Here is a 26,224-nt window from a genome sequence, read left to right on the forward strand (position 1 = left end):
TTTTGGCACAATTGTGGTTTAAATGTACACTTAACGCCCATTGTCTTATCTAAATAAACATATGCAGATGTATGGACTAAACACAATGTTGCTCCAGTCCTTTACATGGCAGTAGGCTGTTCTGTCGGTCTATTCAAGGTTATTAATGACATGTAATGACGTGCATTCACCAGACAGATGGCGTGATCTACCACCTAACGATGCTTGATTCTGAAGTCTCTCTCTCTTTCTTTCTCTCTCTCTCTCTCTCTCTCTCTCTCTCTCTCTCTCTCTCTCAGATCATAAGATACTTTGTATCACATCAATCCATTTAACTTTTGCATGAACTCATTAGCAAGTAATTTATGTCAAAATATGTCATGCGTTAAAAGACGCTCACAAACGTTGTAGACCTACAGTATCTCTTATTATTATAATGTTATTGGTGGTGGTAGCATGATGGCTTATACAATGTTTTTTATATGGTCTTATATTGCGCTTGATAGGCTTAAGTCCTTGATGAAACAACACGATTAAACGAGATTTAAGACGAATTCCTTGAATTCATGAAACAGTTGGGAGATATGCGTAATCTTTAGTGTCATTTACGCAGTGAGGTTTTTTGGCAAGGACGCTCTCGATGCGCCAGACGCGAATTACATAACATGCGACCCACAACCAACTAAACATGCGTCCTCTACACCGGCTTGTTCTGAATGTACTGTATGCAGTGGGGGAGACACTCGATAGGGGCGATAGCGCGCGGCGTCTTCGGGCAAACAAATTGCTCACATTGCGCACTCAACAAATATGGAAAAGTTAAGGGCACTTTGTACTGGTGATGTCACATTCGATCTCACCTTGGAAGCGTCATCAGCCAATGGGGATATCTGGTGACGCAAAGAGGGCGACCAAAGAGGGCGGTCGCGGAGGGAGTTCCACAGTCCATGGCCACCGCTGGGGTATTTAAACCGCCGATGGAGTTTGTAGCGGGGGTTTGAAGGAACACAATAAGGAACAAGACAGAGAACCTCGACTGGTGGAAACATCGACTCTGACAACATACAGAAGACTCCTAACAGTTGTCGTCTGCTGCAATATTGTCATTTTTCCTGAGAAAACTTTTTGCTTTGTGTTATACAACCTTTCTAAGCTGTACTGTCTAGTGCACAGTTTCTCCTCTAACTCCCTGTTTACTGTCTTGATGTAAACACAGACCTGACACAGAGGTGTTGATATCTGGCAAGAAGGACTTGATTCAAGAATAAGAAGGATTGGCTGAACGGGGTGACAATGCCTCTGAACGTGGAAGTGTTTGACAGTCAGGCGGAGTATAAATCCGAGAAACAATGCCAAAAAACGTCCTTTGCTTTTTACCAAGCAGTCAGGGACCTGCTGCCCGTATGGGTGCTGGAGGACATGCGAACTATGGAGGTGTTTCACTGGGAGGACGACGGGCGGGCGTGCGCCTTTTCCCCGTCGGAGGCTCTGCTCTACGCGCTGGTGCACGACCATCAACAATACGCCCGCTACCTGCTCAACAGATTCTCCGTCGGCGCGCTGGAGATGCCCAGCAGAAGTTTCTGCTGTTGCCAAGCGTCAACAACACCACACCTCTCCGTCGCTGTCCGCTACAACCGCGTAAGTATCCTCAAAATGATCATGGACTCAGTGAAAGACTTCTCAGAGAGTGCGCGCCACAGCTATCTGAACAGCCGCGGATGCGTTCACATGGAAGGAGGAAAAGCCGCGCTGCATCTGGCGTGCGACCTGGTGCGCCCCGAGTGTTTGATCCTGTTGCTAGGGCACGGCGCGTGTCCTTATGTTACTGACCACATTGGTAACACTCCCCTGGACTGCCTGCTCAATCAAATATGTCAGGGCGAGCCTGACATGCGAAGGAAGCACGTCTGTCTGGGTTATCTCATCCTGTTCATGCCCAAGGTTGATTTCGCGAAGAAGAGACAGTTGAAAGACAATGCTGAGCTGTGGCAGAGCCTAATCGGGGAGCAGGCCTTCCATTGGCTCTCAGGACTGTCCCCACCCTCCCTGTTTGTCCAGGCCATGCAGACGTTGACCCAGTCTATACCCGGGGAACAGCTGGACTCACTACCCGACTTCCTCAAACCGCTGGACTTCAGGCTTCACCAGTACCAAAATTGATAAACTCTGTTTCATGGTTGATAAACTCAGGACTCTTTGACGGAATGAATAAAGGCGTGTTTTGGCAAATATGTGAATAGCTGGAGAAATGTATACAATGTATAAACATGTAACTGTAAATAGTGAAACAACAAGTACCTCAGAAGGTTCTGGTTGGAAAAACACTTGACTTCAGGTTGCACCAGTTTCATGGTTGATATATAATCTCAGGACTCCTAGATTGAACAAAGGCTTGTGTGAATAGTTTGAGAACATGTACATTACACCTAATGTAAATAGTGAAAAGACCTCAACAGGTTTTTGTTTAAAACCAATGCACTTTAGAATGGATTTTTTTTAGTGAATGAGTGACTTGAACAGTGTTGATCATGTTTGTGATGTAAATAAACACTATTGAATATAAAGCATAATCTATGCTGGTCTTCTGTTAAGTGTGACTGTGCATGCAAACTTGCTGTTAAGTTGTGGTGTGCCCAGAGATGGTTTGGATGTCAGGGCAACTGTGTTTATGCTCGAGTCAGCAGTTTCTGGCAGTGACTTAAGGAAACAAATCTGGACTGGGGTTTACACTCTCTCCTGGTCCACAGCCTGCTCTGAGGAGGACTGGGGTTTACACTCTCTCCTGGTCCATAGCCTGCTTGAATGGTAAGCAGCCATCTTAACTGGTGTGGCAAATTGGGTGAACTATCCCCTAAGGGGGTCATGCAGTAGCAGCATTAGCCAAGCAGGGCTCTAAAGAGGTCACATCATCAGACAGACTAACTGTTCTGTAAACATCTTTATTAAGGAAGTTCATACTGAGGAAAGGCATGGAATTATTACAACAGCATTCAGCATTTAACCAGTGGATTTAACATAGCATTGTGCATCCCATAAAATAGGCCTATAGATAAACAAGAGGGCTACTGAGCCCCAGTCCCAGCCAGGGTACTCTAGTGTACCTCAGTACCAAGTCACTTATTCAATGGTCGACTCAGCTAAATGCCATCAACGTAAACAACAGGTGATTTCCTGCTTACAGTCAACAATAATAGAATTCTACCCAGACTTGCCCTCATTGGTTCTTGAGAGCCTTCCCTCGAGACACACCCACGTTGGGAAGAGCCAATAATACATCTCCCCCCGGGGGACTGGTGTTCAGAAGGCCAGGAGCTGAGCACAGCAGGTGAGGCTGGTGGAGACAGACAACGGTGTGTTTGATACCATTCCCCATTCCGTTCCATGCAATACAATGAGCCCGTCCTCCGATGTCTACCTCCACCAGCCTTCCCTGTAGAGTATAGAGCAGCAATAACATGATATCATGGAGGCTTAATGTGGAACCCTGGTTGAGTTCTAACGTTTGTCAGCATGGTAAATATGGTCAGCTCTGGACTACTTAAGACACGTAAGTAACGTTCACAAACACGTCTTCACAAAGCAGAGATGTACTGTTGTCGATGAAAGTTGAGTTTCCATTTCTGATTAGTTCCCTTTTTACAGTATTTGATAAAAAGACTTGTCTGTTCCAACTTTAACACATTATTCTCTTGTATGTTTGTGAATTAAGAGCGGTATTAGTTTGCCGGTTCTCCTTTCTGGTTGTTAGAAAACGCTCATGTTAGAAATCTACCAGCTCCAACCCCTACAGGGCAGAGCTGTGAGTCCCTTCCTTAGCACACATGACTCCACAGTAAAAAAGGAAGCATCATTGAATCCAGTGGAGGCTGGTGGAGGTAGAAATCTACTTGGTGGAGGACAGGCTCATTGTAATGCATGGAATGGAATATATGATACCATTCCTCTTTCCATTCCATTCATTTACAATGAGCCCGTCCTCTGATTTCTACCTCCGCCAGCCTCCCCTGATTGAATCAGTGCACGGTACAGCACCACCACAGAGAGACAAGGGTGGTCTCTACTCTCATTGTCTTGTGACAGGTGGCGTTATTCCTACGTGGAGCTCGGAGCCTCCACCGAATCTGATGTGAGGCAATGCTTTACACACGGCTATGATCATGGTCGCGGTCAACTTCTCCACTCACAATACTTACATTCACATGTTACAGCCGTGTTAACTGACATGTGGTACACCTACTGTGTATGTTACACCCGTCTTACACATGTATTACTATCTACATTAAAAAGACTTCATGTATCTTGTGTGTCCTGTCCTTTCATTCTAGTTCCCTTTAGATTACATCAAATAACTCAATGACAGGACATGATGATTTCATATAATGTGGCATTAAAACTGAAGTGAATCTGAACTAGAGGTTTGACTGGCTGAGTCTCCTATACAAGCTTGGAGGTTTTGTCTGTCTATTACCTCTTAAAGCATCTTTTAGTTGAAGTGTTGTGGGATATATCCTACAGTGCATATCACTGTGTTTATAACATAATCAGTGGCGTGTCCCTTTTAAGACGATGCTAGCTACGGAAATTTAAAAAAACAACTAAAAACATAAAAGGAAGTTGAAACAGTGGTGTTGGCTGGTGGAGTTATCCTCTCAGACAGAAATACTAAGGTGCAAACTCACTAGCTAAAATTAAATAAATAAAACAAATCACTTCCCTAGAATTACACAACATCAAACAATACAAAATTATAAATAAGCTCATTTAAATTCCACAGGGATTGGTTGTGGAGGGGAGGGATTGGTTGAGGAGGTAAGGGATTGGTTAAGGAGGGGAGGCGTTGGCTGAGGTGAGGGGGTTGAGGTGAGGGGTTGGTTGAGGAGTTGAGGGGTTGGTTGAGGAGGGGAGGGGTTGGTTGAGGAGGGGAGGGGTTGGTTGAGGAGGTGAGGCGGAGAGTAAACACTGGCTGGATATCAACAATGGTCCAGTAATGATGATTCAACAGAGAAACAGTCTGACACAGACACACACCCTGTTCTGTTCCCTCACACCCTGTTACCCTCGGCTGGCCACACAGGCTCTGTACACCAGGGGAGGCTGGTGGAGGTAGTTTGATACCATTCCTCATTCCTTTCCATGCATTACAATGAGCCCGACCTCCGATTTCTACCTCCACCAGCCTCCCCTGCTGTACACCCAGTAACCTTCCGCTGGCAACACAGGTTCTGTACACCCAGTACTGGTTCATATAGAACAGAACCAGTAGAACTAAAGCAGTCCATCTCAACGCTCTCTTCAAAGCACCGTCCGTAAGTACCGCTGACCCAGACAAGCCGAGGCAGTACTGGGCCCGGGGGGACGGGGGGGGCGATGACGTCACTGCGCGATGCTATAACTTAGCCATCCGCTATACTAGCTCCAACCTAGATTACAGTATGTACAGTACATCAGGTTACAACTTTATAAAGACATGAGTAAAGTGCCCACTAACAACAAAAAAAAACAAAAGGGTCAATTTCATTAAAGTGAATAACAGTAATAATACAGGAAGTAGTTTCACTTGGAAGTGGGGGGAGGGGAAGTGACATGGTGTATTTAGATGACCTCCCACTCGTCCTCCAGGTCCTCGCCGCTGAGGGAGCCCGTGTTGGCGTGGGGATTGGCAGCGTTGTGGACCAGGGTCTTGGTGAGGCGGTGGGTGAGACCGCCCGACACACACACAGCCCACAGCTCGTCCAGGGGCGTCACTGTGGGGCACGATAGAGAGACAGTCAGAAACACAAGGCCACAGGGATGGTTGAAGGACGCTCTATACCCTTATTCACACTACAGAGCCGAGCCGAGCTGAGCTGTACTGCGGTGGCCTGGTTATGCATCCACCAGAGATACTGAAACAGTGCTGGAAAGGACCATGTGAAAAGAAAATATCCAAGCCAGCACAGTATGGTTCGGGTCAGCCCCGTAGGTTGCAAAGCCCCTAAATCACCCTCTGTACTAAACTGAACACAGACACAACAGAGACAACAACCGACCATCACAACTGCTCCGCACTCAAACAAGTAGAGTTCAAGTTTTCTTTCAATTATTCAAACATTCAGGAGGAGCGAAAGGGGAATGTTTGAGGCGTCAGGCCAGCGTCAGGGTTAATGGGGACACCCATATTCTTGTCCTGACTCTGTGTTCCACGCCTGGGTTCATTAGCTCTGACCTTAACCCAGCCAGCACAAACAATACCTAGATTAATGGACGTTATATTAAACTGAACTGAACTGTACAGAACATGTTTTGATTGTCAGTCAGGATACGTGATAGCAGAAGGAGCCAGCATACTGTGGTTAATAATAACAATACTTTTTGTGTGTATGTGTGACTTTGTGTTTGTGTGTGTGTGTGTGTGACTTTGTGTGTGTGTGTGCTTGTGTGTTACGCTGTTGCTTCCCTGGTCTAGCACCAGACTGAGTAACACTAGAGATTGGCACACAGTGTTCTAGTGTAGGGAAGCATTCACCACAGAAATAGAATGGCCAGTGAATTCTATGTCTACAGCATCTACAACGTGTTCCAGTCAGACCTGGGTATAAATAGCATGTATTTTCTGTCATTGACTTGAGGTACGCTTGATTTAGCTTACTAAGGATGCCAGACAGGCGGGGTTTGCCCTTTTGGAACTTTTCCATTGATTCCATTAGCCAAGGCTGAGCTGTATCAAGCACACCTACAGTAGTTGGGAGAGAACACTATGATCAGGTAATCCTCTTGCGGAAATGTGATACTGTATGTCTGTACTGCTAATGTATTGTATTGACAGGTGTCTTCTGTGTGTGTGTGTGTATTTCATAAGGAAGTAAACTAGGGTCTATGGCAGTGCAGTTTCCCAGTACAGAGGCCTAGAAATCAGCTTTCATGGCTGCCATAACCAACACTTCTAGTTCTATGTCAGCAAAAAAGTTAGCTCCAAAAAAAAGCTCCAGACACACACATACACAGACACAGACACAGACACAGACACAGACACAGACACAGACAGACAGAGGTGATTAGGGACTCAGGGTCCAGCAGGTCTCTCACCAGTCAGCCAGTTGACCAGGCCAGGGATCTTCTTCCAGTAGTCTCCTGCAGGGTTCTTGTCTGTGATGCCGTAACGACGTGCGACCTCACCGTTGGGACAACGTACCCACACCGTACGCACACTCAGCACCAGCTGGCTGGCATGCAGACCTGGATATAGGAACACACACAATGGTCAGGATTAGGGCCATGAAGACAACACACACACACAGAGATCAGGGTTAGGGCCATGAAGACAACACACACCCACACACACACACACACACACACACACACACACACACACACACACACACACACACACACACACACACACACACACACACACACACACACACACAGATCAGGGTTAGGGCCATGAAGACAACACACACCCCACACACACAAGCACACACACACACACACACACACACACAATCCCTCTATGAATAGAGGATGACGTAGGAAAAGCAGAAATTAATCAGGCGATACTACATCCCTGCTGACTGATACAAATGCTAGTAATAGGACAAAGGTTTTCTCATTTTGAGGATGTTTCCTCATCATCAGCAGGAGACGAGGGTGGAGGACAGAGGTTATTGGAGCTGTCTTATATGTGTTCCCACTCCAAAAGAAAGAAAGAAGGAAGGAAAGACAGAAAAAAAGAAAGAAAAGTAGATATGTGTACCTGGCATGTGTTCCCAGTCAGAAAGAAAGAAAGAAAGAAAGAAAGAAAGAGAGAAAGACAAACAAAGCTGTGTACCTGGTATGTTCCCAGTCAGAACGAAAGAAAGAAAGAAAGAAAGAAAGAAAGAAAAGAGAGAAAGACAAACAAAGCTGTGTACCTGGTATGTGTTCCCAGTCAGAACGAGAGAAAGAAAGAGAAACAGATCTGTGTACCTGGTTTGTGTTCCCAGTCAGAAAGAGAGAAAGAGAGACAAACAGATCTGTGTACCTGGTTTGTGTTCCCAGTCAGAAAGAGAGAAAGAGAAACAAACAGATCTGTGTACCTGGTATGTGTTCCCAGTCAGTGCCTACAGGCATCTCCTCAGAGATCCCAGTCCTGACGTGAACGTTTGCTCGGTTGTCCAGGGCCCACAGCATGCGGTCGTTGGGACTGGTGTGGATGCTCACTAGATGCACTCCTGCAGGCTGGAGGGACACACGGACAGCACCCGGTCAACACAACAACTAACAACATGGGAGGCACGTGTTTGATACCTCTCCTCAGTCCATTCCATGCCTTACAATGAGCCCGTCCTCCCATTTCTACCTCCACCAGCCTCCCCTGAACTACAGTATCATTCGGATGGCCTGGCAGAGAATGGAGTATTTTACTGGTCTAATTTAATGTTTACTTTATCATCGATATCTGTCCATAGTAAATTCTTATTTTCCAATGTATCAATGCGGACAGAATGGTGATGTTTGTGTGATCACAGGCAAAATGAGTGTATCCCCCTGATCACAGTGGTGTAGCAGGGGGTTTTATGCAGGCGTAGCTGTATGTACCTGTTCAGGGGGTTCGATACAGATCCATGCGGGCAGCATCATGCTGGGGTTGAGGGGCTGGGTGCCCACCCTGAAGTACACCATGCCGTAGCTGTCACAGGCCCACACGTTCTGGCTGCCGCACGAGAAACCCACCAGCCTCACCTGGCCTGGAATAGAGGAGAGCCCACCAACATTAACACACACACACACACACACACACACACACACACACACACACACACACACACACACACACACACACACACACACACACACACACACACACACACACACACACACACACACACACTATTATGTCACCACTCAACTAGCATAATCTCTGTCAGATTACACATTCTCGTTATTGGACTGACTGACCTCTACACAAACATGGACGACCTCCAAACCAGGCAGGCTGCCACTGACGACCTCTGCTGATGTGTGTGTCCACGCTAACCCCACAGTGTGACCTGGGAGTATAATCTGAATCTAATCTGACCACCAAGGCCAATAGTATTGATGATTCTCATTCTAACCCTTTGATCAAAGACTATTGGCCAATCGGTGACATTGATAAATCAATTAACCATCAGGGAGAATAGAGAGAACCAGCAGGCTCTTGTGTTTGAGCATCACTACAACACCCCGTCTGAAGCTGTTGCTGACCTCAGACGGTTCTCACACACACTTAGTCAGTCCTAAAGTGCTATCTTTGATACCAGCAGTCCTTCAGAGAGGACGTGCTACGTACGTTGCAGGGCTGGAGATGTCAACATGAGGAGGAGGACATTCCTGTCCTGTCACTGTCCTGCTGCTGGACGTGGAGGTCGCGCCATTACTGGTTCTACCCCAGTAACGCCCTAGACTACCCTTGGTACTGGTTCTACCCCAGTAACGCCCTAGACTACCCTTGGTACTGGTTCTACCCCAGTACTGCCCTAGACTACCCTTGGTACTGGTTCTACCCCAGTAACATCCTAGACTACCCTTGGTACTGGTTCTACCCCAGTAACATCCTAGACTACTACCCTCGCAAGACAGCACCGCCCGAGGCCTGGGGACTCTTCTCTTAACCTACATACTTGGTGTAAACAACCTCACATAGAGGGTTGGTTCCCTTACAGACCAGTTTCGAGCACACATGCACAGACATGACACTGTAGAGGTGGCGCACACTATATAGCCATGCTGGAAAGGTTAGTATGTCTGGGTCTCACAAATGTGATTTAAATCTAAACCCTAACCTTAACCCTCACCGTAACCTTAACCCTGAGACTACGTTGGCTAACCTTAACCCTAACCATCCATCAAAGATAACTAGCAAAAAAGATCAGCTCACAAGTTCTCTGACAACACAGCCAATTCTGTCCTCTATAGCATGGCCATCTACAGATTACCCAATTACCAAATGGTAAAATTAGAACAGAGCGTGGAATCTTGAAAGAGAGTGAATGATGACATCACCAAGTCCTAAGAGGGCTGGTAGGTTTGTCATAACAACCCCGGTGTTCCTCTCTCCCCCAGGGGCTCGTTGCCTTTAATCTGAACCTGATGAGGAAAAGCACATCACTCATAACAAGAGGAGTGTTCATGATGTCAATGTGTTATCTGACGAAGGAGCCTGACACAGTAGCCTCTGTCAATCTGGAATGAAGGGCCTAGAAACCAGGCTATGACTTTGTTATCAGACCAAGACCTTATTGAACATCAGGCCTACGCTGTATTTCCCAAAGGCATCAAATCTAGGCTATAGCTGAATCGGTTCCTGAGGTAGGCTAGTGTCTACAGAGGGAGGACAACGACCTGTAGGCTAATGCACAGCGTTGCTTTTTCTTGTCTACAGGGTTATTGGTCAGTCCTGTCCAGGGGTGAAGTATTGGTCTCTAGTCCTGTTGTTATCAACATGTGATTAAGGGTCCTGATATGCAGTACTAAAGGTGTGTGTGTGTGTGTGTGTGTGTGTGTGTGTGTGTGTGTGTGTACGGGCCCATCTCTGACAGGCCTAACCTCAGCTAATAACATACATCAGCCTGTCTGGGTAATGATAATGTATACAACAGAGACATTTCAGCAGTAGTACCCTGCTACAGGACATTGCTGCTTGGTGAATTCCAAAATTCCAAATTCCAACTCAGTACCGATATAGACCTCTATATACAGTAAATTATCTATGATCTGGACAACATTTTAGGTAACTAATACATGGCCTGTTCTAAGGAAGAGATTAAACATGTCTTCATATCTTTCTGCATATACGGCGTAACTCGACAGAATTTACCTGCTTTTCTGATAAATCAGTTTATTTCAATACTGTTGTGTCCATCGGAGGCAGTCGATAAGTCTGGAAAAAATGAGGCTTCTTGAACCATATTTACTGTATTTGAAGTCTTCTCAGGCTGTGGATGACAAGGAGTTGTGCTCTCTCTCAGGCCCTGTCAAACCCAAACACTGTCCATGTCTATGTTCAGACCCAGGGTCACACACTGTATACAGACGTATATATCTCACATATATGTCTACAGTATGTTCAGACCCAGGGTCACACACTGTATACAGACATGTATATATCTCACATATATGTCTACAGTATGTTCAGACCCAGGGTCAAATACTGTATATAGATACATATATATGTCAGATATATGTCTATGGTCAGACATGTGTATGTTGATGGTCAGATCAATCACAATGGACATGACTGTCTGACCAGCACTGGGTCACACCCAGACCCAGAACCATGTACACAGTTCTACTGTGTATGTCTATATATGCCAGTGGTCAGACCCCTGTTTATGGTCACAGACATGTTTATACCAACCGCGGGTCAGAGACATTCCTTCAGACCCAGGGCCTCTCATTCCACAGCGGTCCAGTGGAGGCTGGTGGAGATAGAAATCTGTTTGATACCATTCCTCAGCCCATGCCATGCATAACAACGAGCCCGTCCTCTGATTTCTACCTCAACGGGCCTCCCCTGCCCTTGACACACAGCACAGGATCTGCAGCTCTACTCCGCTCTGCTCTCCCCCTGTGCTAAACCATGACACCTAGCTCCAAGAGTGGCGGCGGTGGTGGTGGAGATCTAGGACAAGCCTATTCCTAGTACAGTCCTGGAGGAGAGGAAACACTGCTGGCTTTATTTCTCTCTTCCCTGAGGACCTCCTGTGAAACACCATTCTCTCTCCCTCTCTAATAAAGGTCCTGGAGGACCACAACACTGCTGGTTTTCTTTCTTCTCCTCAGGGATTGGTTCAGACCTGGGATGCCAGGGGAGTGGACTCACTGGCCAATCAATGGCAGTAATTAACTGAATAGCCCTGATTTAAGTGCAAACATGAGTCCATCAGGAGTATTTTAAAACTTTTAATCGGGATCGTAAATTATCCAGATTATTTTTTCGCTATCCAGGATCAGATCTATCTGGCAGATGTTGAGTAGGAAAAGGGGAAATCAGCCAGCTTGCTCTGATCCTGGATAGCACAAAATGATCTGTATCATTCTGATCCAGATTAAAGGTTCTGAAACACGGCCTACCTCTGCACCAGAGGACTTCTCCTTTAACTGGAACGCAATAACAGTCATGTTATTACACAATAAAAAATGTGTACCATGAATATACTGTACGCCATTGGTCAATAACATGAGTTATCATAGCAGGACTGATCTTACGTAATTAATAACAGTGTTCATCGGATGCATGTCTCCTTTATGAGACGCTAACCTGCTTATATAATTTCAGAATAAGCCATAACTTGGCACGGTTCCTTCCTGACCTATGATGAACTATGGGAGGTGATAAAAACACTGTGTCCCCATGCAGTGCAGGATTTAACCTGGGTACACCATCATGTGGTGGTGATACTGAGAGGGGCTAAAAATATGTGTCTGTAACCCCCCCATCCACCCCCCCCACCCCCTCCGTGCCCTACACCCCCCCAGATCAGGTTACACCATTATGCACATCGTGCCCATTACGGACACAGCTGCTCTTATCATATGACTGGCTATTTACATCCCCACTTCCAGCAACACACACACACACACACACACACACACACACACACACAGACACACACACACACACACAGACACACACACACACACACACACACACACACACACACAACCTCAAACTGCATAACAAACATTGATGTCACTGTCAACAGGTTTCCTGCCATACGATGAGATACTTTCATGGTCCTTTACCAAGAAAATGATGGTCAGCATTATTACAACACATTAGACATTTCAGCTCTCTGCAGATGGTGTACAAACAGATGGAGGAGTTTAAAGGCCATATCAACAGCACAAAGGTAAACTCAAGCAGACAAAAGGGCAACTCAGCTGACACTGAGTAGCCGCGGACATTCGACTCCTGATAAGTGCACATCCAATAAGTACAGTTTTTTTTCCAGTTTTAGAGTTTTCCAGTGCTATTTATAGTTAGGCTTCATTCTTCATACATACTCCCTATCTAGCATGCTGAGGAATAGTGCACACACGGTCATGACAGTCCTGAAGTCATGGCATGTATCCAACTGTTCCTGTCATTGTAGCAATAGCTACCCTTGACCAGGGGAGGCTGGTTAAGGTAGAAATCGGAGGACGAGCTCATTGTAATCCATGGAATGGAATGACGGTGTTTGATACCATTCCTCATTCCATCCATTCCCTGCATTACAATGAGCCTGTCCTCCGATGTCTGTCTGTCTGTCTGTCTGTCTCCACCAGCCTCTCCTGGCCTTGACACACATGACAGGATCTGCAGCTCTACTCTGCTCTGCCCCCCCCCTGTGCTGAACCTTGACACCTAGCTCCCAGACCACATTACAAAACAAGTGTTATGTAAGTGCAATGCCATCTATTAATATGAATAAAATAGAACTCGAGGAGTGTCACCCGAGACCCCTGGCCCCTTTATTGGTCAGTAGCCAACTGACTGACTCCTTATAATTATATACGTCCCCTCTGTCACTATAGCAACGGCATTCGTTTATTTCGTAACTTCTGCCCAGGTTGCCTTTCTACTGCAGAGGTGCTGCTTGAGAGAGGTGGTTTATCGTTTTTGCATTCCTGAGGGGTGGAACTAGATAGATTGATAGAGGGATGGATAGATGGATGGATAGATGGATGGATAGATGGATGGATAATGTAGAGAGCCAGCCTCTGTCAGTGGGGACATCAGGACAGCATACTACCAGGCCTGTGGGGACATGCTGCTGCTGATACCCGAGCCAATGAGGACACCAAGGAAATCAACGTGCAACATGAACCTGACACCCGGGAGGGGGGGCAGGTGACATTCGACTGAGCCCGTCAATAAGAATGTACTGGACGTGGCAGTACCAGGGATGAAGAGTGGATGGAATACCGTCACGAAGGCTTCCATTCATATCTACAGACAACATATATTTCATTCAATCAAGTGTTGTCATACTGCCTGCAACACAACTACTGCAATCAACCATTGGAAGCAACCAAATCAGCCACGCTACAGTGGGTCATCTACCAGGGCATACCTATGAGGGGAGGGTACAAAGATGGCATCCTAGTGTGGGTTAGGGTGCAAAGATGGCGCCCCATCTGAGGGTTAGGGTGCAAAGATGGCGCCCCATCTGAGGGTTAGGGTGCAAACATGGTGCCCTATCTGAGGGTTAGGGCGCCCTTGCTAACGTACCGAGCTGGCTGAGGTCGAGGCGTGTCCAGTGCATTCCCATGGGGCAGGTGGGGGAGAGGGTGCGGATGTGGACACGGCCGTGGTTGTCCAGCCCCCAGAGGGCGTCGCGGCAGGCAGAGAGTTGCATCATCTCCAACTCTGCAGGCAGCTGGACCGTGGTGGGGCGGAGCTGACCGTCCTGATCCCACACACAGAACAGGTCCTTCCTGCTCTGGCCCAACCACAGGAAGGTCCCTGTGGGGAGGCAGGGGGTACACACACACACACATTAGAGACCACTTCTTCACATAGGGTAGAGCAGTGTGTGTGTGTGTATGTGTGTGTGTGTGTGTCTGTGTTTAGTTACCTTCTTTACTGGGCACAGCCGAGGAGAAGACGAACGCCCACCTGGTGGCAGAGACTGTTCCTCTTGGCACCACATTCTGCCAGAAGGTACCTGGAGGATCCATCACACACACACACACACACACACACACACACACACACACACACACACACACACACACACACACACACACACACACACACACACACACACACACACACACACACACACACACACACTCCGGGATTAGAGGACAATTTAGAATCAAACAGAAATCATACAAGGTTAGTTTAGCGAGAGGTTAGCTAGTTACCTATGAGGCTTCCCTTGGCGACGTGGAGGTCGTTCCTCCCCGAGGCGATCCAGATGCCCCTGGCGTTGGCGCTGACCAGGCTGGGCTGGCACTGGGACTGCTGGGAGAGGAAGGCCACGCGGAGGCACTCTGCCACGCGCTCCACGGGCGCCTTGGTGGCGCTCGCCACATTCTGGGTCGCCTGGATCAGCGTCTGGAACAGACTGCCCTGGTCGAACACCACGTAGTCTGTTATACTCACCTGGGGAAGAGAGAAAGGGGGGAGGGCATTAGGTAGAGCCTTATATGGTCTGGCATCAGCAGAGGCTGGTGGAGGTAAATACCATTCCATGTATTACAATGAGCCCGTCCTCCGATTTCTACCTCCACCAGCCTCGCCTGTCTGGCATACACACTAGAGAGGGGAGAGGGCAGCGTTTGGACAGGTGTGGTAGACAGATAGATGGGCCCTTTATGACACAAATTTGAACTTCTGTGGCTGGATGTGGATGCAGAGGTGGGGTTAACTCTGGAATTCATGTGGAATTCAACTGGTTTACCTAACAAATAACATGTGAATATCAAGTAGGGAGATGCAAACAATGGATGCAAATACCAACAATAAAACAAAGCACTTTAGTGATAATTTAGTAGTAGTTTAAGTGAGAAGGAGAAGAGAAGGTGTGTGTGTGTGGGGGGGGGGGTATTACCTGCCACCAGTGGTCATCGTCCCCCTGGGGCTTCTTGGTGGTGACCCCGGTCCTGAACCACAGGCTGCCAGAGGTGTCCAGAGCCCAGGCTGTGCTGTTCTCTCCCAGGGCGATACACATGGGCTCCAGACCCTGGCACTCACTACAGGGGACACACACAAACAAACAAACAAACAAACACACACACACACCTTCATCATCATCATCATCAGGGCTATACACATGGGCTCCAGACCCTGGCACTCACTATGGACACACACACACACACACACAGACACACAAACAGACACACACACACACACACACACACACACACACACACAATCATCATCACTGATGATCAGACTGTTAGTGTCCTACCTGACTTTGTCGTTCTTCCACATCTCTCCCTCAGAGCAGAAGCTGCTGAGGCCTTCTCTGTAGAACACGGCCCTCTGTTCACTGAGAGCCCAGACCACCCCGCCCCGCGCAGCTATCTGGGACATGGGGCACGGGCAGTCCACCTTCACCGACCGCGCACACGGCCGGTCCACACTCAACCCTGCACACGACCACAACACAACCATGGGGGAGAGAGAGAAAGAGAGAGTCTGTCTGTATGCAAATCTGACTCTGTCATGCCAATGCAACAGTACAAGCCTAATGTCCCCACCACACAGCCACAGGCAGGTGACGGAAGAACCGATCCCACCATGTTTTACATGTCTCAGTCAAATGAACTGAGTGCCACACACTCAGCCAGTGTGTGTGTGTGTGTGTGTGTGTGTGTGTGTGTGTGTGTGTGTGTGTGTGTGTGCTCATCCCTAATGTTTTATGTCTCATCTGTCTCGAGAGGGAATAGTTCTCACTGCAACCACAACATCTCTGAATCAAGCTGCCCAGGATATGAAACCTATGGATTACACCCAGCCCTGGAAACCACACACACCCGGTGCACCAAGCAAGCTGAATCACCAAGCAAGCTGAATCACCAAGCAAGCTGAATCACCAAGCAAGCTGAATAGGACACACCTCAAATGTCTGAGAGGAAAACAAAAGCTATGTCCACCCAGTTCTAGTTTTCACTTTCATTTCTGAGAGTTTTTCTGAAGAAACTAAGGCATATTAGTTCACCATATGTGTGTGTCTGAGTGTGTTGGCTCTGGTTGTCAAAGCAGCTGCTCCTAGTCATGCTACTTCGCGTCAACACAGTCTACACAACACATTCTTACACAACCACCAATGGTGTTGACCTTAACACTGGTTTGTTAATGTTGTTTTGGACACATTACACAGGCTTCAATCTGTCCTCATACAAAGGCGACAACTCAAAACACAGTTCCTTAGATCATAAAAACAATAACATAAGGTGTTATAAAGCAGCAGGAGTTTCGTTTGTGCAGTAGGAGAGGGTGTAAAAAGTTCAATGTGCGATGTCAATGAAGAGTGTCACTGTGTGTGTGTGTGTGTGTGTGTGTGTGTGTTACCGTTTCCCAGATGGTAACAACAGAGAAAACTGAGCATGAGACTGGGATGGGCTGCTGTCCTTGGTGATCTTCCCGGCCTTCCTCTTGCATCTTTCGGAGTAGATATCCTGGAGGGCTGGGAGCTCACGGCCCGTGATGAACTCGGCCGTTTTCACCGCTCTCTGCCGGGCGTTATGGTGATACAGCCGGACAGGACACTCTCAATGGTGCACCTGTAGACGTGTCGTTTTGATCACTGTCACTTAGTGATGTGAACACCACCAATGGTGTCATCAGTGGATCTGTTAGGACGATGTGCAAATTGGAAGGGGTGTAGTGTTGCAGGTAGAAAGGAGTTAATGTGGGACTTAACCAACCTCTCAAAGCGCTTCACGATGACAGACATGAGTGCAACAGAGCTATAGTCATTAAGGCAGGTTACCTTGGTCTTTTTGGGCACTGGAACGATTGCGGTCTCCTTAAAACAGGTGGGGATTACTGACTGGGACAAGGAGAGGTTGAATATATCAGTGAATACACCTGCCAGTTGGTCAGAGCATGCTCTGAGGACACGTCCAGGGTTGCCGCCTGGGCCGGCTGATTTTCGGATTTTGACAAGCTTTGTTTGTAATCCACGCCACATACCTCTGACGTCAGAGCCTCGGTATTATGATTCTATGTTGTCCCTGTCATTCCTCTTGGTGTCTCGAAAGGCTTTGCGAAGGTCGGATCTGGATTTCCTGTATCCATTCAGATCCCCGTAGTTAAACACTCTTAGCAAAGCACGGATGTCCCCGTTAATCCATGGTTTTTGGTTGGGGAATGTCCGTACCGTGACAGTGGGAAGAACGTCGTCGATACATTTCCTGATGAAGCCTGTGACAGAGTCGGTGAAATCATGTCTGTTATCTACGGCGTCCCTGAACATATTCCCTGAGTCAAAACAACCCTGGAGCGTAGAGTCTGATTGCTCACTCCAGCGTTGAACTATTGTTCTTTGTAACTACTCCGACATGGGGTGTAGAAATGGTCTAGAATGTTATTGCCACGCATGGGACAGGAGATGTGTTGATGATACCAAGGTAGGAGTCTTGTCAGGTTAGCCTGGTTAAAGTCTCCAGCTACAATCAGGCATCAGGATGCACTGTTTTCTGTGTGTGTATGTGTGTGAACACAATATGTGTGTGTATGTGTGTGTGTGTGTGTGTGTGTGTGTGTGTGTGTGTTTTTTGTGTGTTGGCTCTAGTTGCCAAACCAGCTGCTCCTAATCATGCTGCTTCGCGATCTTATGTTATGTAACTCGACACAACACATTCTTACACAACCACCAACGGTGTTCACCGTAAGACTGTTTTGTTCATATTTTTTGGACACAGCAGGCTTCAATCTGTCCTAATACAAAGGCGATGACTCAGTACAACTCAAAACACAGTTCCTTCTATTGCATAATCATAAACCTACAAGTTGTGCAAAGTTCTAACTGATTCAAGGCTTCTGACAACAACATGTCTAGGGCAACATCAGCAGCACCATCTAGTGGCCGATGGTTGTATCACAGACTGATCGACTGAGAGGGTTTGTTGTGAGAGGAGGTTGAGACGTTGTCAACATCAAGTGTCAGAGACAGAAGACTACGAGCCAATACCCTGAGGCCCCCTGCTGCTGAAGGCATGACATACATCTCCTCTCAGAAGGATAAACACGCCAACACCAAGTGGTACATGTTGCTAAGAAGAGCTAAGACATGATCAGAAATCTATGAGGTTTTCCACCTGCGACCCTGTGGTGTGTGTGTGTGTGTGTGTGTGTGTGTGTGTGTGTGTGTGTGTGTGTGTGTGTCCCAGCTCACCTGTCTGCAGGTAGAGGTCTCCGTTGGTACGGATGATCCATGCCGTGTCATCACTAAGCGCCACAAAGGCGGTCTCGTCCAGAGCCTTGTACCAGTGGCGTTTACCTTTGATGGTGACTTTACCACATGCGTACGCTGTCATAGTCTTCTGCTCCACCTTCCACAGCAGAGACCCTGGAAGCACACCTCAGTGTCACTATCTACACAGTAACATTGTCAAACGCACAGCACGTTACACTCAGGTGTTGGGCCAAACTCTATACCAGCAAATGAAAAAGGCTTGGCCACCACTCCCCTTGGTTGATTTCCACTATCTAAACACACTTGTTGCATGCATGGTACGTGAACACGTATTCATGCCATTGTGTGAATGTGCTCTGAAAAAAGTCTTCTTAAATGCCGCTAAGGGGATTGATTAAGTCACATTGAATTAAAATTGAACTCAACTGAATTGAGCCAAGTCAAAATCAAATTTCTCACCTGAGGGCGACAGCGCCACCTGCTGGACGTTGTCCTCAAACCTCTGCCAGCTGAGGCCTCCATCAGGCAGGGCGGAGCAGTACAGGCCTCCTTTGAAGTCCAGACACCAGATGTACCTGTCTGTGACCACCAGGCTCAGGATGCCACAGCCCGGCCCTGTGTAGCCCATCCACGACTCAGCCAGCTACGGGAGGAGAGAGGGGTCAGACCAGAGACTGCACGCACGCACGCACGCATACACACACAATGATGCCACAGGCCAGCCTGTGTAACCCATCCGCGACTCTGCAGGAGGGGAGAGGGATCACACTAAAGTAATAATACATGACCACGTCACAGCCATGATACATGTCATAACACATGGATTCGAGTGTATTATACAACGGGTTACCAGCATTAAAAAGCAACATTCATTCCTAAAACATGGATTTTGTGTCATTCACCAACACTGGTTGTCAAGCGCACTTTAAGGCGTTCTCTGGTTGTTAGTTCTACTCGTATCGACTGCCATGTCAATCAAAACTACCCAAGCGCTGGTTGATAGTTCCAGAACTGGTTTCTAGGGACGCTGTCCAGCTAGGTAACGACGTAAACAATGGCATTTTATGAATGGACATGGCCGTGTGTATGTTATCTAACAACAATGGGAATTCCAAACCACCCATTGTATAATAGTACATACAGCGTTGCTGACATGGGAATAATTGACACTAACTAATTGCGGACAATAAAGTTCTAGTTTTCTCTGCCTTCCGTTCTACCTGGTCAGATTTGAGCCTGGCCTTGTCCTGGTCCTGCTGGCCTGTGTTGGAGCCCTGGAGGTGGAGGGCGTTTAGGCCGTCCCCGAGGCTGGCACTAGAGGGCACTCCCGGGGCATAGATGTCCTCATCGTCACTGGAGGGACATTGGTCCCGGTAACACATCTGTTGCATGGGCTCCACAACGCAGCTAGGAGGCTCCAGGTCCTCTGGGTAGTCCTGCGGAGGGGAGGGGAGGGGAGGGGAGGGAAGGGGAAGGGAGGGCAGGGTAGGAGAGGAGAGGAGAGGAGAGGAGAGGAGAGGAGAGGAGAGGAGAAGGGTATTGAATAGAATTATATAAAATGGAATAGGAAATCATCAGGAGGAAATTACTTTCTAGACTACAGATTACAACAAACCACTTAAGATGTTTTTAAATGCAGGATTAGGCCTAATCTGGGTGCAGGAAACTAGCCTGTAATCCAGTTTGTTTAGAGTGCTTGTCTGTGTCTAGTGCCATGTGCATGGCTTTGTGTGTGTGTGTGTGTGTGTGTGTGTGTGTGTGTGTGTGTGTGTGTGTGTAGGGGTGAATAAAGCACCTCATCGTCAGAGTCCTGAGGGTTGATGAGGGGGCTGAGGTAGTCGTCGTCCTCGTCCTGCTCCTCCATGGGGTCCTGCTCCCCCTGGTCCTCGGAGGCCTGCATGTAGGAGAAGCTACACTCCAGGAGCAGGTCCACGTCCGGGGTGGGGGCCTCCACCACGCTGGGGCCGTCCGGACCAGAGCCCCCCTCCTCTGGGTACGACTGGACCTCCATGTCTTGGAGGGGTAGGGAGCTGGGGCAGGCAGAAGGAGTGGGCTGGGCAGAGGCCTGGGGCTGGGGGAGAGGGTCCTGGGTGCCCAGGGGGGCTGTCGCTGTGGGGGGTGGTGGGCTGTGGTGCAGCAGGGTGGGGGGGTTGGAGGTGTGGGAGTCTCCGCTGAGGGATCCCTCCCGATCCTGGTCTGGGGAGTCGTTGCTCTGGAGGTCCAGGCTGCTGCAGAGGAGGCTGGTGTGGTCCGACTGGGGCTCGCTCAGGGGGGTGCTGCCCCCCCCGTCACTGAACCCCCCTCCGTCCTGGCTGTACATGCTCTCTGACCAGCTGCTACGCTCACACACACGGTTACCACTACCACTCTCTACAGGGAGAGAGAGAGGGGGAGGGAGGGGGAGAGAGAGAAGAGAGAGAGGTTTACTAAGAAAGCATAAAAGAAGTTCATGAAACTCAACCCTGCAGTGTGTAACTGAGTCAGCGTGGTATGGTTGGGATCATGGTTGGGGTCAACCCTGTCGTGAGTCAAGCTGCATCCAAACCCACCATGTCTCCTCCGCTTGCCCTTCTTCTTCACCTTGATGGCCTTGACCACCAGCTCCTGCTGTAGGTCCTCCTGGGCCAAGGGGGCGCTGTAGCGGCTGGACGACAGCTCTGAGGATGACTGCTCTGTGGTGGTGAGGGTGCCCTGGGCGCTGTCCCAGGACGTGATGGAACTACTGCGACTACGAGACTCCCAGGTGCCAACGCTCTCTCTCTGGCCCAGCCTCTCACAAACCTACACGGGGATCATAGATATGACCGTGACAACAAAGACAATCAGGAGAAGCAGGTGATTGGTTTGGGGGCAAGGTCAAATTCACTGGTGTATCAATAGAAGGTGAATGTTAAAAAAAACTCAGGAATTTTTTACATGTCTGGGAACACATGGGGATGGTTAGGGCAGCTGTGATGGATATTGGTTTGTTTGTTTGTTTATGTAAAATGTACGAGTCAGTGAACAATAATTTCCTCTCCCAAGGCAATATTGTTCTCACCTCAGGCCTCTCCAGACCCCCAGGCCCCCCAGCCTCTCCAGACTCCAGCCCCCCCTCTAGGGTGTCTTCAACCAACTGGTCCTGCTCCAGCACCTCCTGAACCTCCTCATCCACCTCCCCTTCCTCCCCCTCCTCCTCCCCCTCCCTCAGCCTGTCCGCCTGCTCCGCCTCTGCGATGATGGCCATGGTCCTGATTGGCTGGGCCATCTCCACCGAGCCGGTTGGTGGGAGGACGGTGGGTGTGGTCTGAGGTGAGGTCAGACGGAATGACAGCTCAGAAGCTAGGGGAAAAGAGGGGGATGAGTTAAGAGAAGGTTTTATCTGAGGTACCAGGCAGCATGAAGAACAAGAATAATGGACGGTTGTCTTCTTTATAAAATGCACAGAGAGAAGAGAGCATTGTCTCTCATCATCTTGTCTATTTAATGTCTCCGTGCCTGTCTGTCCGGAAGCGTTTAAAGCACCGTTGGAACCCTAATAGGAGTAGACTCAGGGAGGGAAATAAAGTACGTTGAATTGAAATTTGAAAGTATTGTGAGTTTCTCTGTTCGCCCTCTGTCTACTGGTTTGATATGCTGTGCCAAATGTTGACAATGTATTCATGCAATGGAACACAGAGCCTTTATAAACATCTTACTGCTGGACACCAGGCCCTCGGGAGCATTGGAGATGCGGACGATGTCTCGGTCTCCTTTCAGGATGAAGATCTCATTCTCAGTGCAGGACACCGAGACGATGTCTCCACAGCTCTCCAACGCACCAACGATCACCTAGGAACAACACGATTCACATTCACATTCACAAAACTTTATTGTCGCCCAATACAGATACAGCACAGATCTCTGATCAATAGATCTCTGATCAAACTCTATCCAGAGGGAAATCATAGAAGACATTACCTGGGTGAGTCCAGTCCGTAAACACTGTACTACGACACATGACACTACATAGACACTGTACTATGAGACATGATATTACATGGACACTGTACTATGAGACATGACATTACATAGACACTGTGCTATGAGACATGACATGGACACTGTACTATGAGACATGACATTACATAAGCTCTGTACTATGAGACATGACATTACATAAGCTCTGTACTATGAGACATGACATTACATAAGCTCTGTACTATGAGACGTGATATTACCTGGTTGAGACAGTCCACTACGTAGACACTGTACTCGTTCCAGCTGAGGACCCAGCCCTCCCTGAAGAAGCAGCAGACCAGACCCAGCTGTCTCTCCTGTGGGCGGTACCCCCCCGAAGGGCCCGGCCGGGGGAACAGCTCAAACTGGGGGACCTCCTGGCTGAACAGGGGCTTCAGCACGCGCGTGTCCTCCACCGTGCCTCGTACATCCGTACGCCACAGTCTCAGGCCCGGGCGCGCCGCGTAGACCAGCAGGTCACTCTGTTTACACAGGCCCGGCTGGAAACACGCACCAAACTTCCCGTTGCTTGACACACAAGAACAGAGCAAAGGGGGGATCTCAGATGTAGCAGTAACACCTTCTATGAGGCACAAACATGTAAGCATTATAAGTTATTGTCATACATGCTTATAACAAGTCTACTACTACACTGTTAACACATTATAACACAACAATAATATGCACGCTTGTAAAGAGACTGTTATGAGGACAGGACATGGCAGCAAGAACAATCTGAAGAGGACATGACATCATTGATGTTCCACAGAATGACACTGTCTGATACTTCCTGGTATTTTAGAATACACTAGTTCAGAGGCAGGCCTGTGTCAAATAGTATTTCAAATACTTGAAATGTTTTCTTTAGCCTTGCTTTTGGCAATGGTTCAACTGCACCAGGCAAACACAAACAAGCACAGATAAGAATTTGAAATGATTTATAATACTATTTGACCTCTGATGACACGGTTGCTGAACAGACAGTTTGAACAGATGAATAAGAGGCTGTAGCTGTACCTCTTCCTTGGCTTGGTGCCCAGCTGCTGCAGAGCCTGCTCCTGAGTGTAGAAGAGCAGAGACCTCTGGTGGGACGAGATCAGAAGCACCTTCTGACTGTACTCCAGCTGGACGATAGCTGAGGCCTCCTCAAACAGCAGCACTGGGTTACACACACCCTGAGAGGACAGGATATGGACACACACACACACACACACACACACACACACACACACACACACACACACACACACACACACACACACACACAAGCAAAGAAGAAAAGAGTAGGGGGTTAACCTATTGTCTCCATAATCCATAAAATCTCGCAGCCTGTAATATAATCTCAGATGAAATGTGTAGATCAAGCTCTTTGGGTATAGTCCTACTGTACCTGATCCAAGTCCACAGCAGAGTAGACAACCTTCCCTTTGTCGTCTCCTGAGAACAGCTTCATCCCGTTGGCACTCCAAGCCAACGCTGTCACTGTGCTCTTGTGTAAACCCACCACATCGAACCGCCTCAGCTACCAAAACAGAGACAGACAGACCTCAAACAGTGTTATGCTGCTGGAGGAACAATCACTAACTACATGAACTAATGCTTTAGTTTCACCTTCTCCATTTCATACAGAGGGGAGGACATTTTGTTCTATATTCGTCTCGGTTCTTCAATCGAAAATTGTCAGTCAGGCACAAATGAATGCTCTTCAATCTGGACCTTAGTGATTTACACGTAATATCCGATCCTGCCATGCAATAGCGACTAAAAGTGCATGCCTACTGCCCAGGGTATGTCACTCATTTTCCTGAGCGATTATGTAAGCAAGCAAGTCTACAAGTAGTCATTTGGGATTGCAATGGTTGGGATCAGATAGAAGCATCAACAGATTGTTCATTGATTGGCTTACCTGCTTATTCCTACCAGGAAGTTGGGACACCAATTGAAAGAGTGCCACCCGTCCAGACGCTGTACCCACGGCAACCAAATCATCAAAACAGCTGAGCAGTTTCACAGCGGTGATTGCCTCACATTTGCCCTGGAAAAACAGTAGTTCTTGATTAGAGTTTATGGTGACAACATTAAGGAACACAAACAAACAAACACTTTGATCAAGGTTTACAGATTAGCAGTATACTGTAGTCAAAACAGACTTTGGAGGACGATGACAAAAAACTATTTCAAAATGACACATGAAACTGTCTCATCACATTATCTATTAACAGACAAGGTTCAAACCTGGGTCTCCAACATGGCAGTAACCCAAGTGTTTACCATTAGGCCAAGAGGACATCCTCAGGCAGGCCTCTCTCATCACAAGAGTGTGATTCCAAATCCCCTCCGCTACAATGACTCACCTCCAGGTTGTACTTATTCATCTGACTGACCCGCCGGCAGTAGAGGTAGAGCATGCCGATGCTGCTGCCCACAGCGATGTAATCACTACTGGTGTCCAGAGCCGTCAGGTACACCAGAACAGAGCGGAAGCCCTTCTGGACCTTGGCTGGGATGGCATTGAGCAGGTAGTACAGGGGGCAGAACTCTCTCAGACTGGACTGGGAGGGGGTCTGGGCCGCCATCATAACTGGGGATGGAGGGGGGGGGGGGGGGGGTGGATGCTAGTCAGGCAATGCTCTGCACTGGACAGCAAAAGCTACATACATTACTTGGTAATCAGTCTATTATTCACAAAATATTAAACTCTTCGCAAGCAGTTTATGATGGAGTGTAGTCAGTGTAGGCATCTGTGAATGGTATAAAATAGAATTGTAGGAAGGTAATTCTGCTTATGTTGTGTCAGATTTCCTAAAACACCTCCATGTTGGTCTCAACCAGAAGAACACGCCCAGCCACCTGTCAGGTGTAACAGCAACGATGGAGCCTGGCTGACATCATTATGATAGCTCAAACAACCAGCTGAATAACTACTAATTATACAAACTGTGTACTCCACAACACAGAACACACACGTTGATGACTCAACTACTAGATAACATCGAGGGCCATGCAGCTAGTAGGAGTGTGTCCAGCTAGCGGACAACGTGGGTAGTCAGTGGCCTTGTCACATTTCTAGCTAGCGCAGTGTCAACTCTTTTTGGTAAATTCATACACCTGCTACCTAAATCATCAAGCACGCTAGCTGGGTTAGCAGCTAGGAAAACAGCTGTTTATGGCTGGGAGGCTGTTAGGTTGCGACAAAGCAAGCTTGTTTCAGACATAGCTAGCTAGCTGCTAGCGACAACACAGTTGTGCATTGATGTACAGACAGTAAATATAGACTTACATTCGGTTATGCCTCAAGTATGCTGTAATCACTTAGAAGACATTGACGTTAATTTATAAACATGTGTAAAGGAGATGGCTGGCGACATCGCGTTCGCACACTTTTATAATTATTACGAGAACATCTG

At 47.9% G+C, this 26,224-nt stretch overlaps 2 protein-coding genes across 2 annotated transcripts; one reads left to right on the plus strand and one right to left on the minus strand.

The window, feature by feature from the left end:
• Nucleotides 1-987: 987 nt before the first annotated feature.
• ankrd9 (ankyrin repeat domain 9) lies at nt 988-2,525 on the plus strand. The gene has a single exon (XM_083683867.1). The coding sequence runs from the start codon at nt 1,273-1,275 to the stop codon at nt 2,140-2,142; it is 870 nt and encodes a 289-aa protein (XP_083539993.1). The 5' UTR covers nt 988-1,272; the 3' UTR covers nt 2,143-2,525.
• A 390-nt stretch (nt 2,526-2,915) lies between these two features.
• On the minus strand, nt 2,916-26,204 carry tecpr2 (tectonin beta-propeller repeat containing 2). The gene is made up of 22 exons (XM_083683094.1): nt 26,098-26,204; nt 25,172-25,398; nt 24,724-24,852; nt 24,208-24,339; nt 23,835-23,992; nt 23,039-23,345; nt 22,517-22,649; nt 21,880-22,160; nt 21,389-21,620; nt 20,635-21,209; nt 20,060-20,275; nt 19,299-19,482; nt 18,819-18,992; nt 15,885-16,065; nt 15,525-15,666; nt 14,836-15,076; nt 14,544-14,633; nt 14,198-14,431; nt 8,539-8,687; nt 8,037-8,178; nt 7,048-7,197; nt 2,916-5,726 (listed from the first exon to the last, which is right to left on the minus strand). Exons 2-22 carry the CDS (start codon nt 25,394-25,396, stop codon nt 5,575-5,577), a joined length of 4,227 nt encoding a protein of 1,408 aa, XP_083539220.1. The 5' UTR covers nt 25,397-25,398; nt 26,098-26,204; the 3' UTR covers nt 2,916-5,574.
• Between the last annotated feature and the right edge of the window lie 20 nt (nt 26,205-26,224).

This window comes from Argentina silus (assembly GCF_951799395.1).
Source record: "Argentina silus genome assembly, chromosome: 13".
In the NCBI taxonomy this organism is placed as follows: domain Eukaryota; kingdom Metazoa; phylum Chordata; class Actinopteri; order Argentiniformes; family Argentinidae; genus Argentina; species Argentina silus.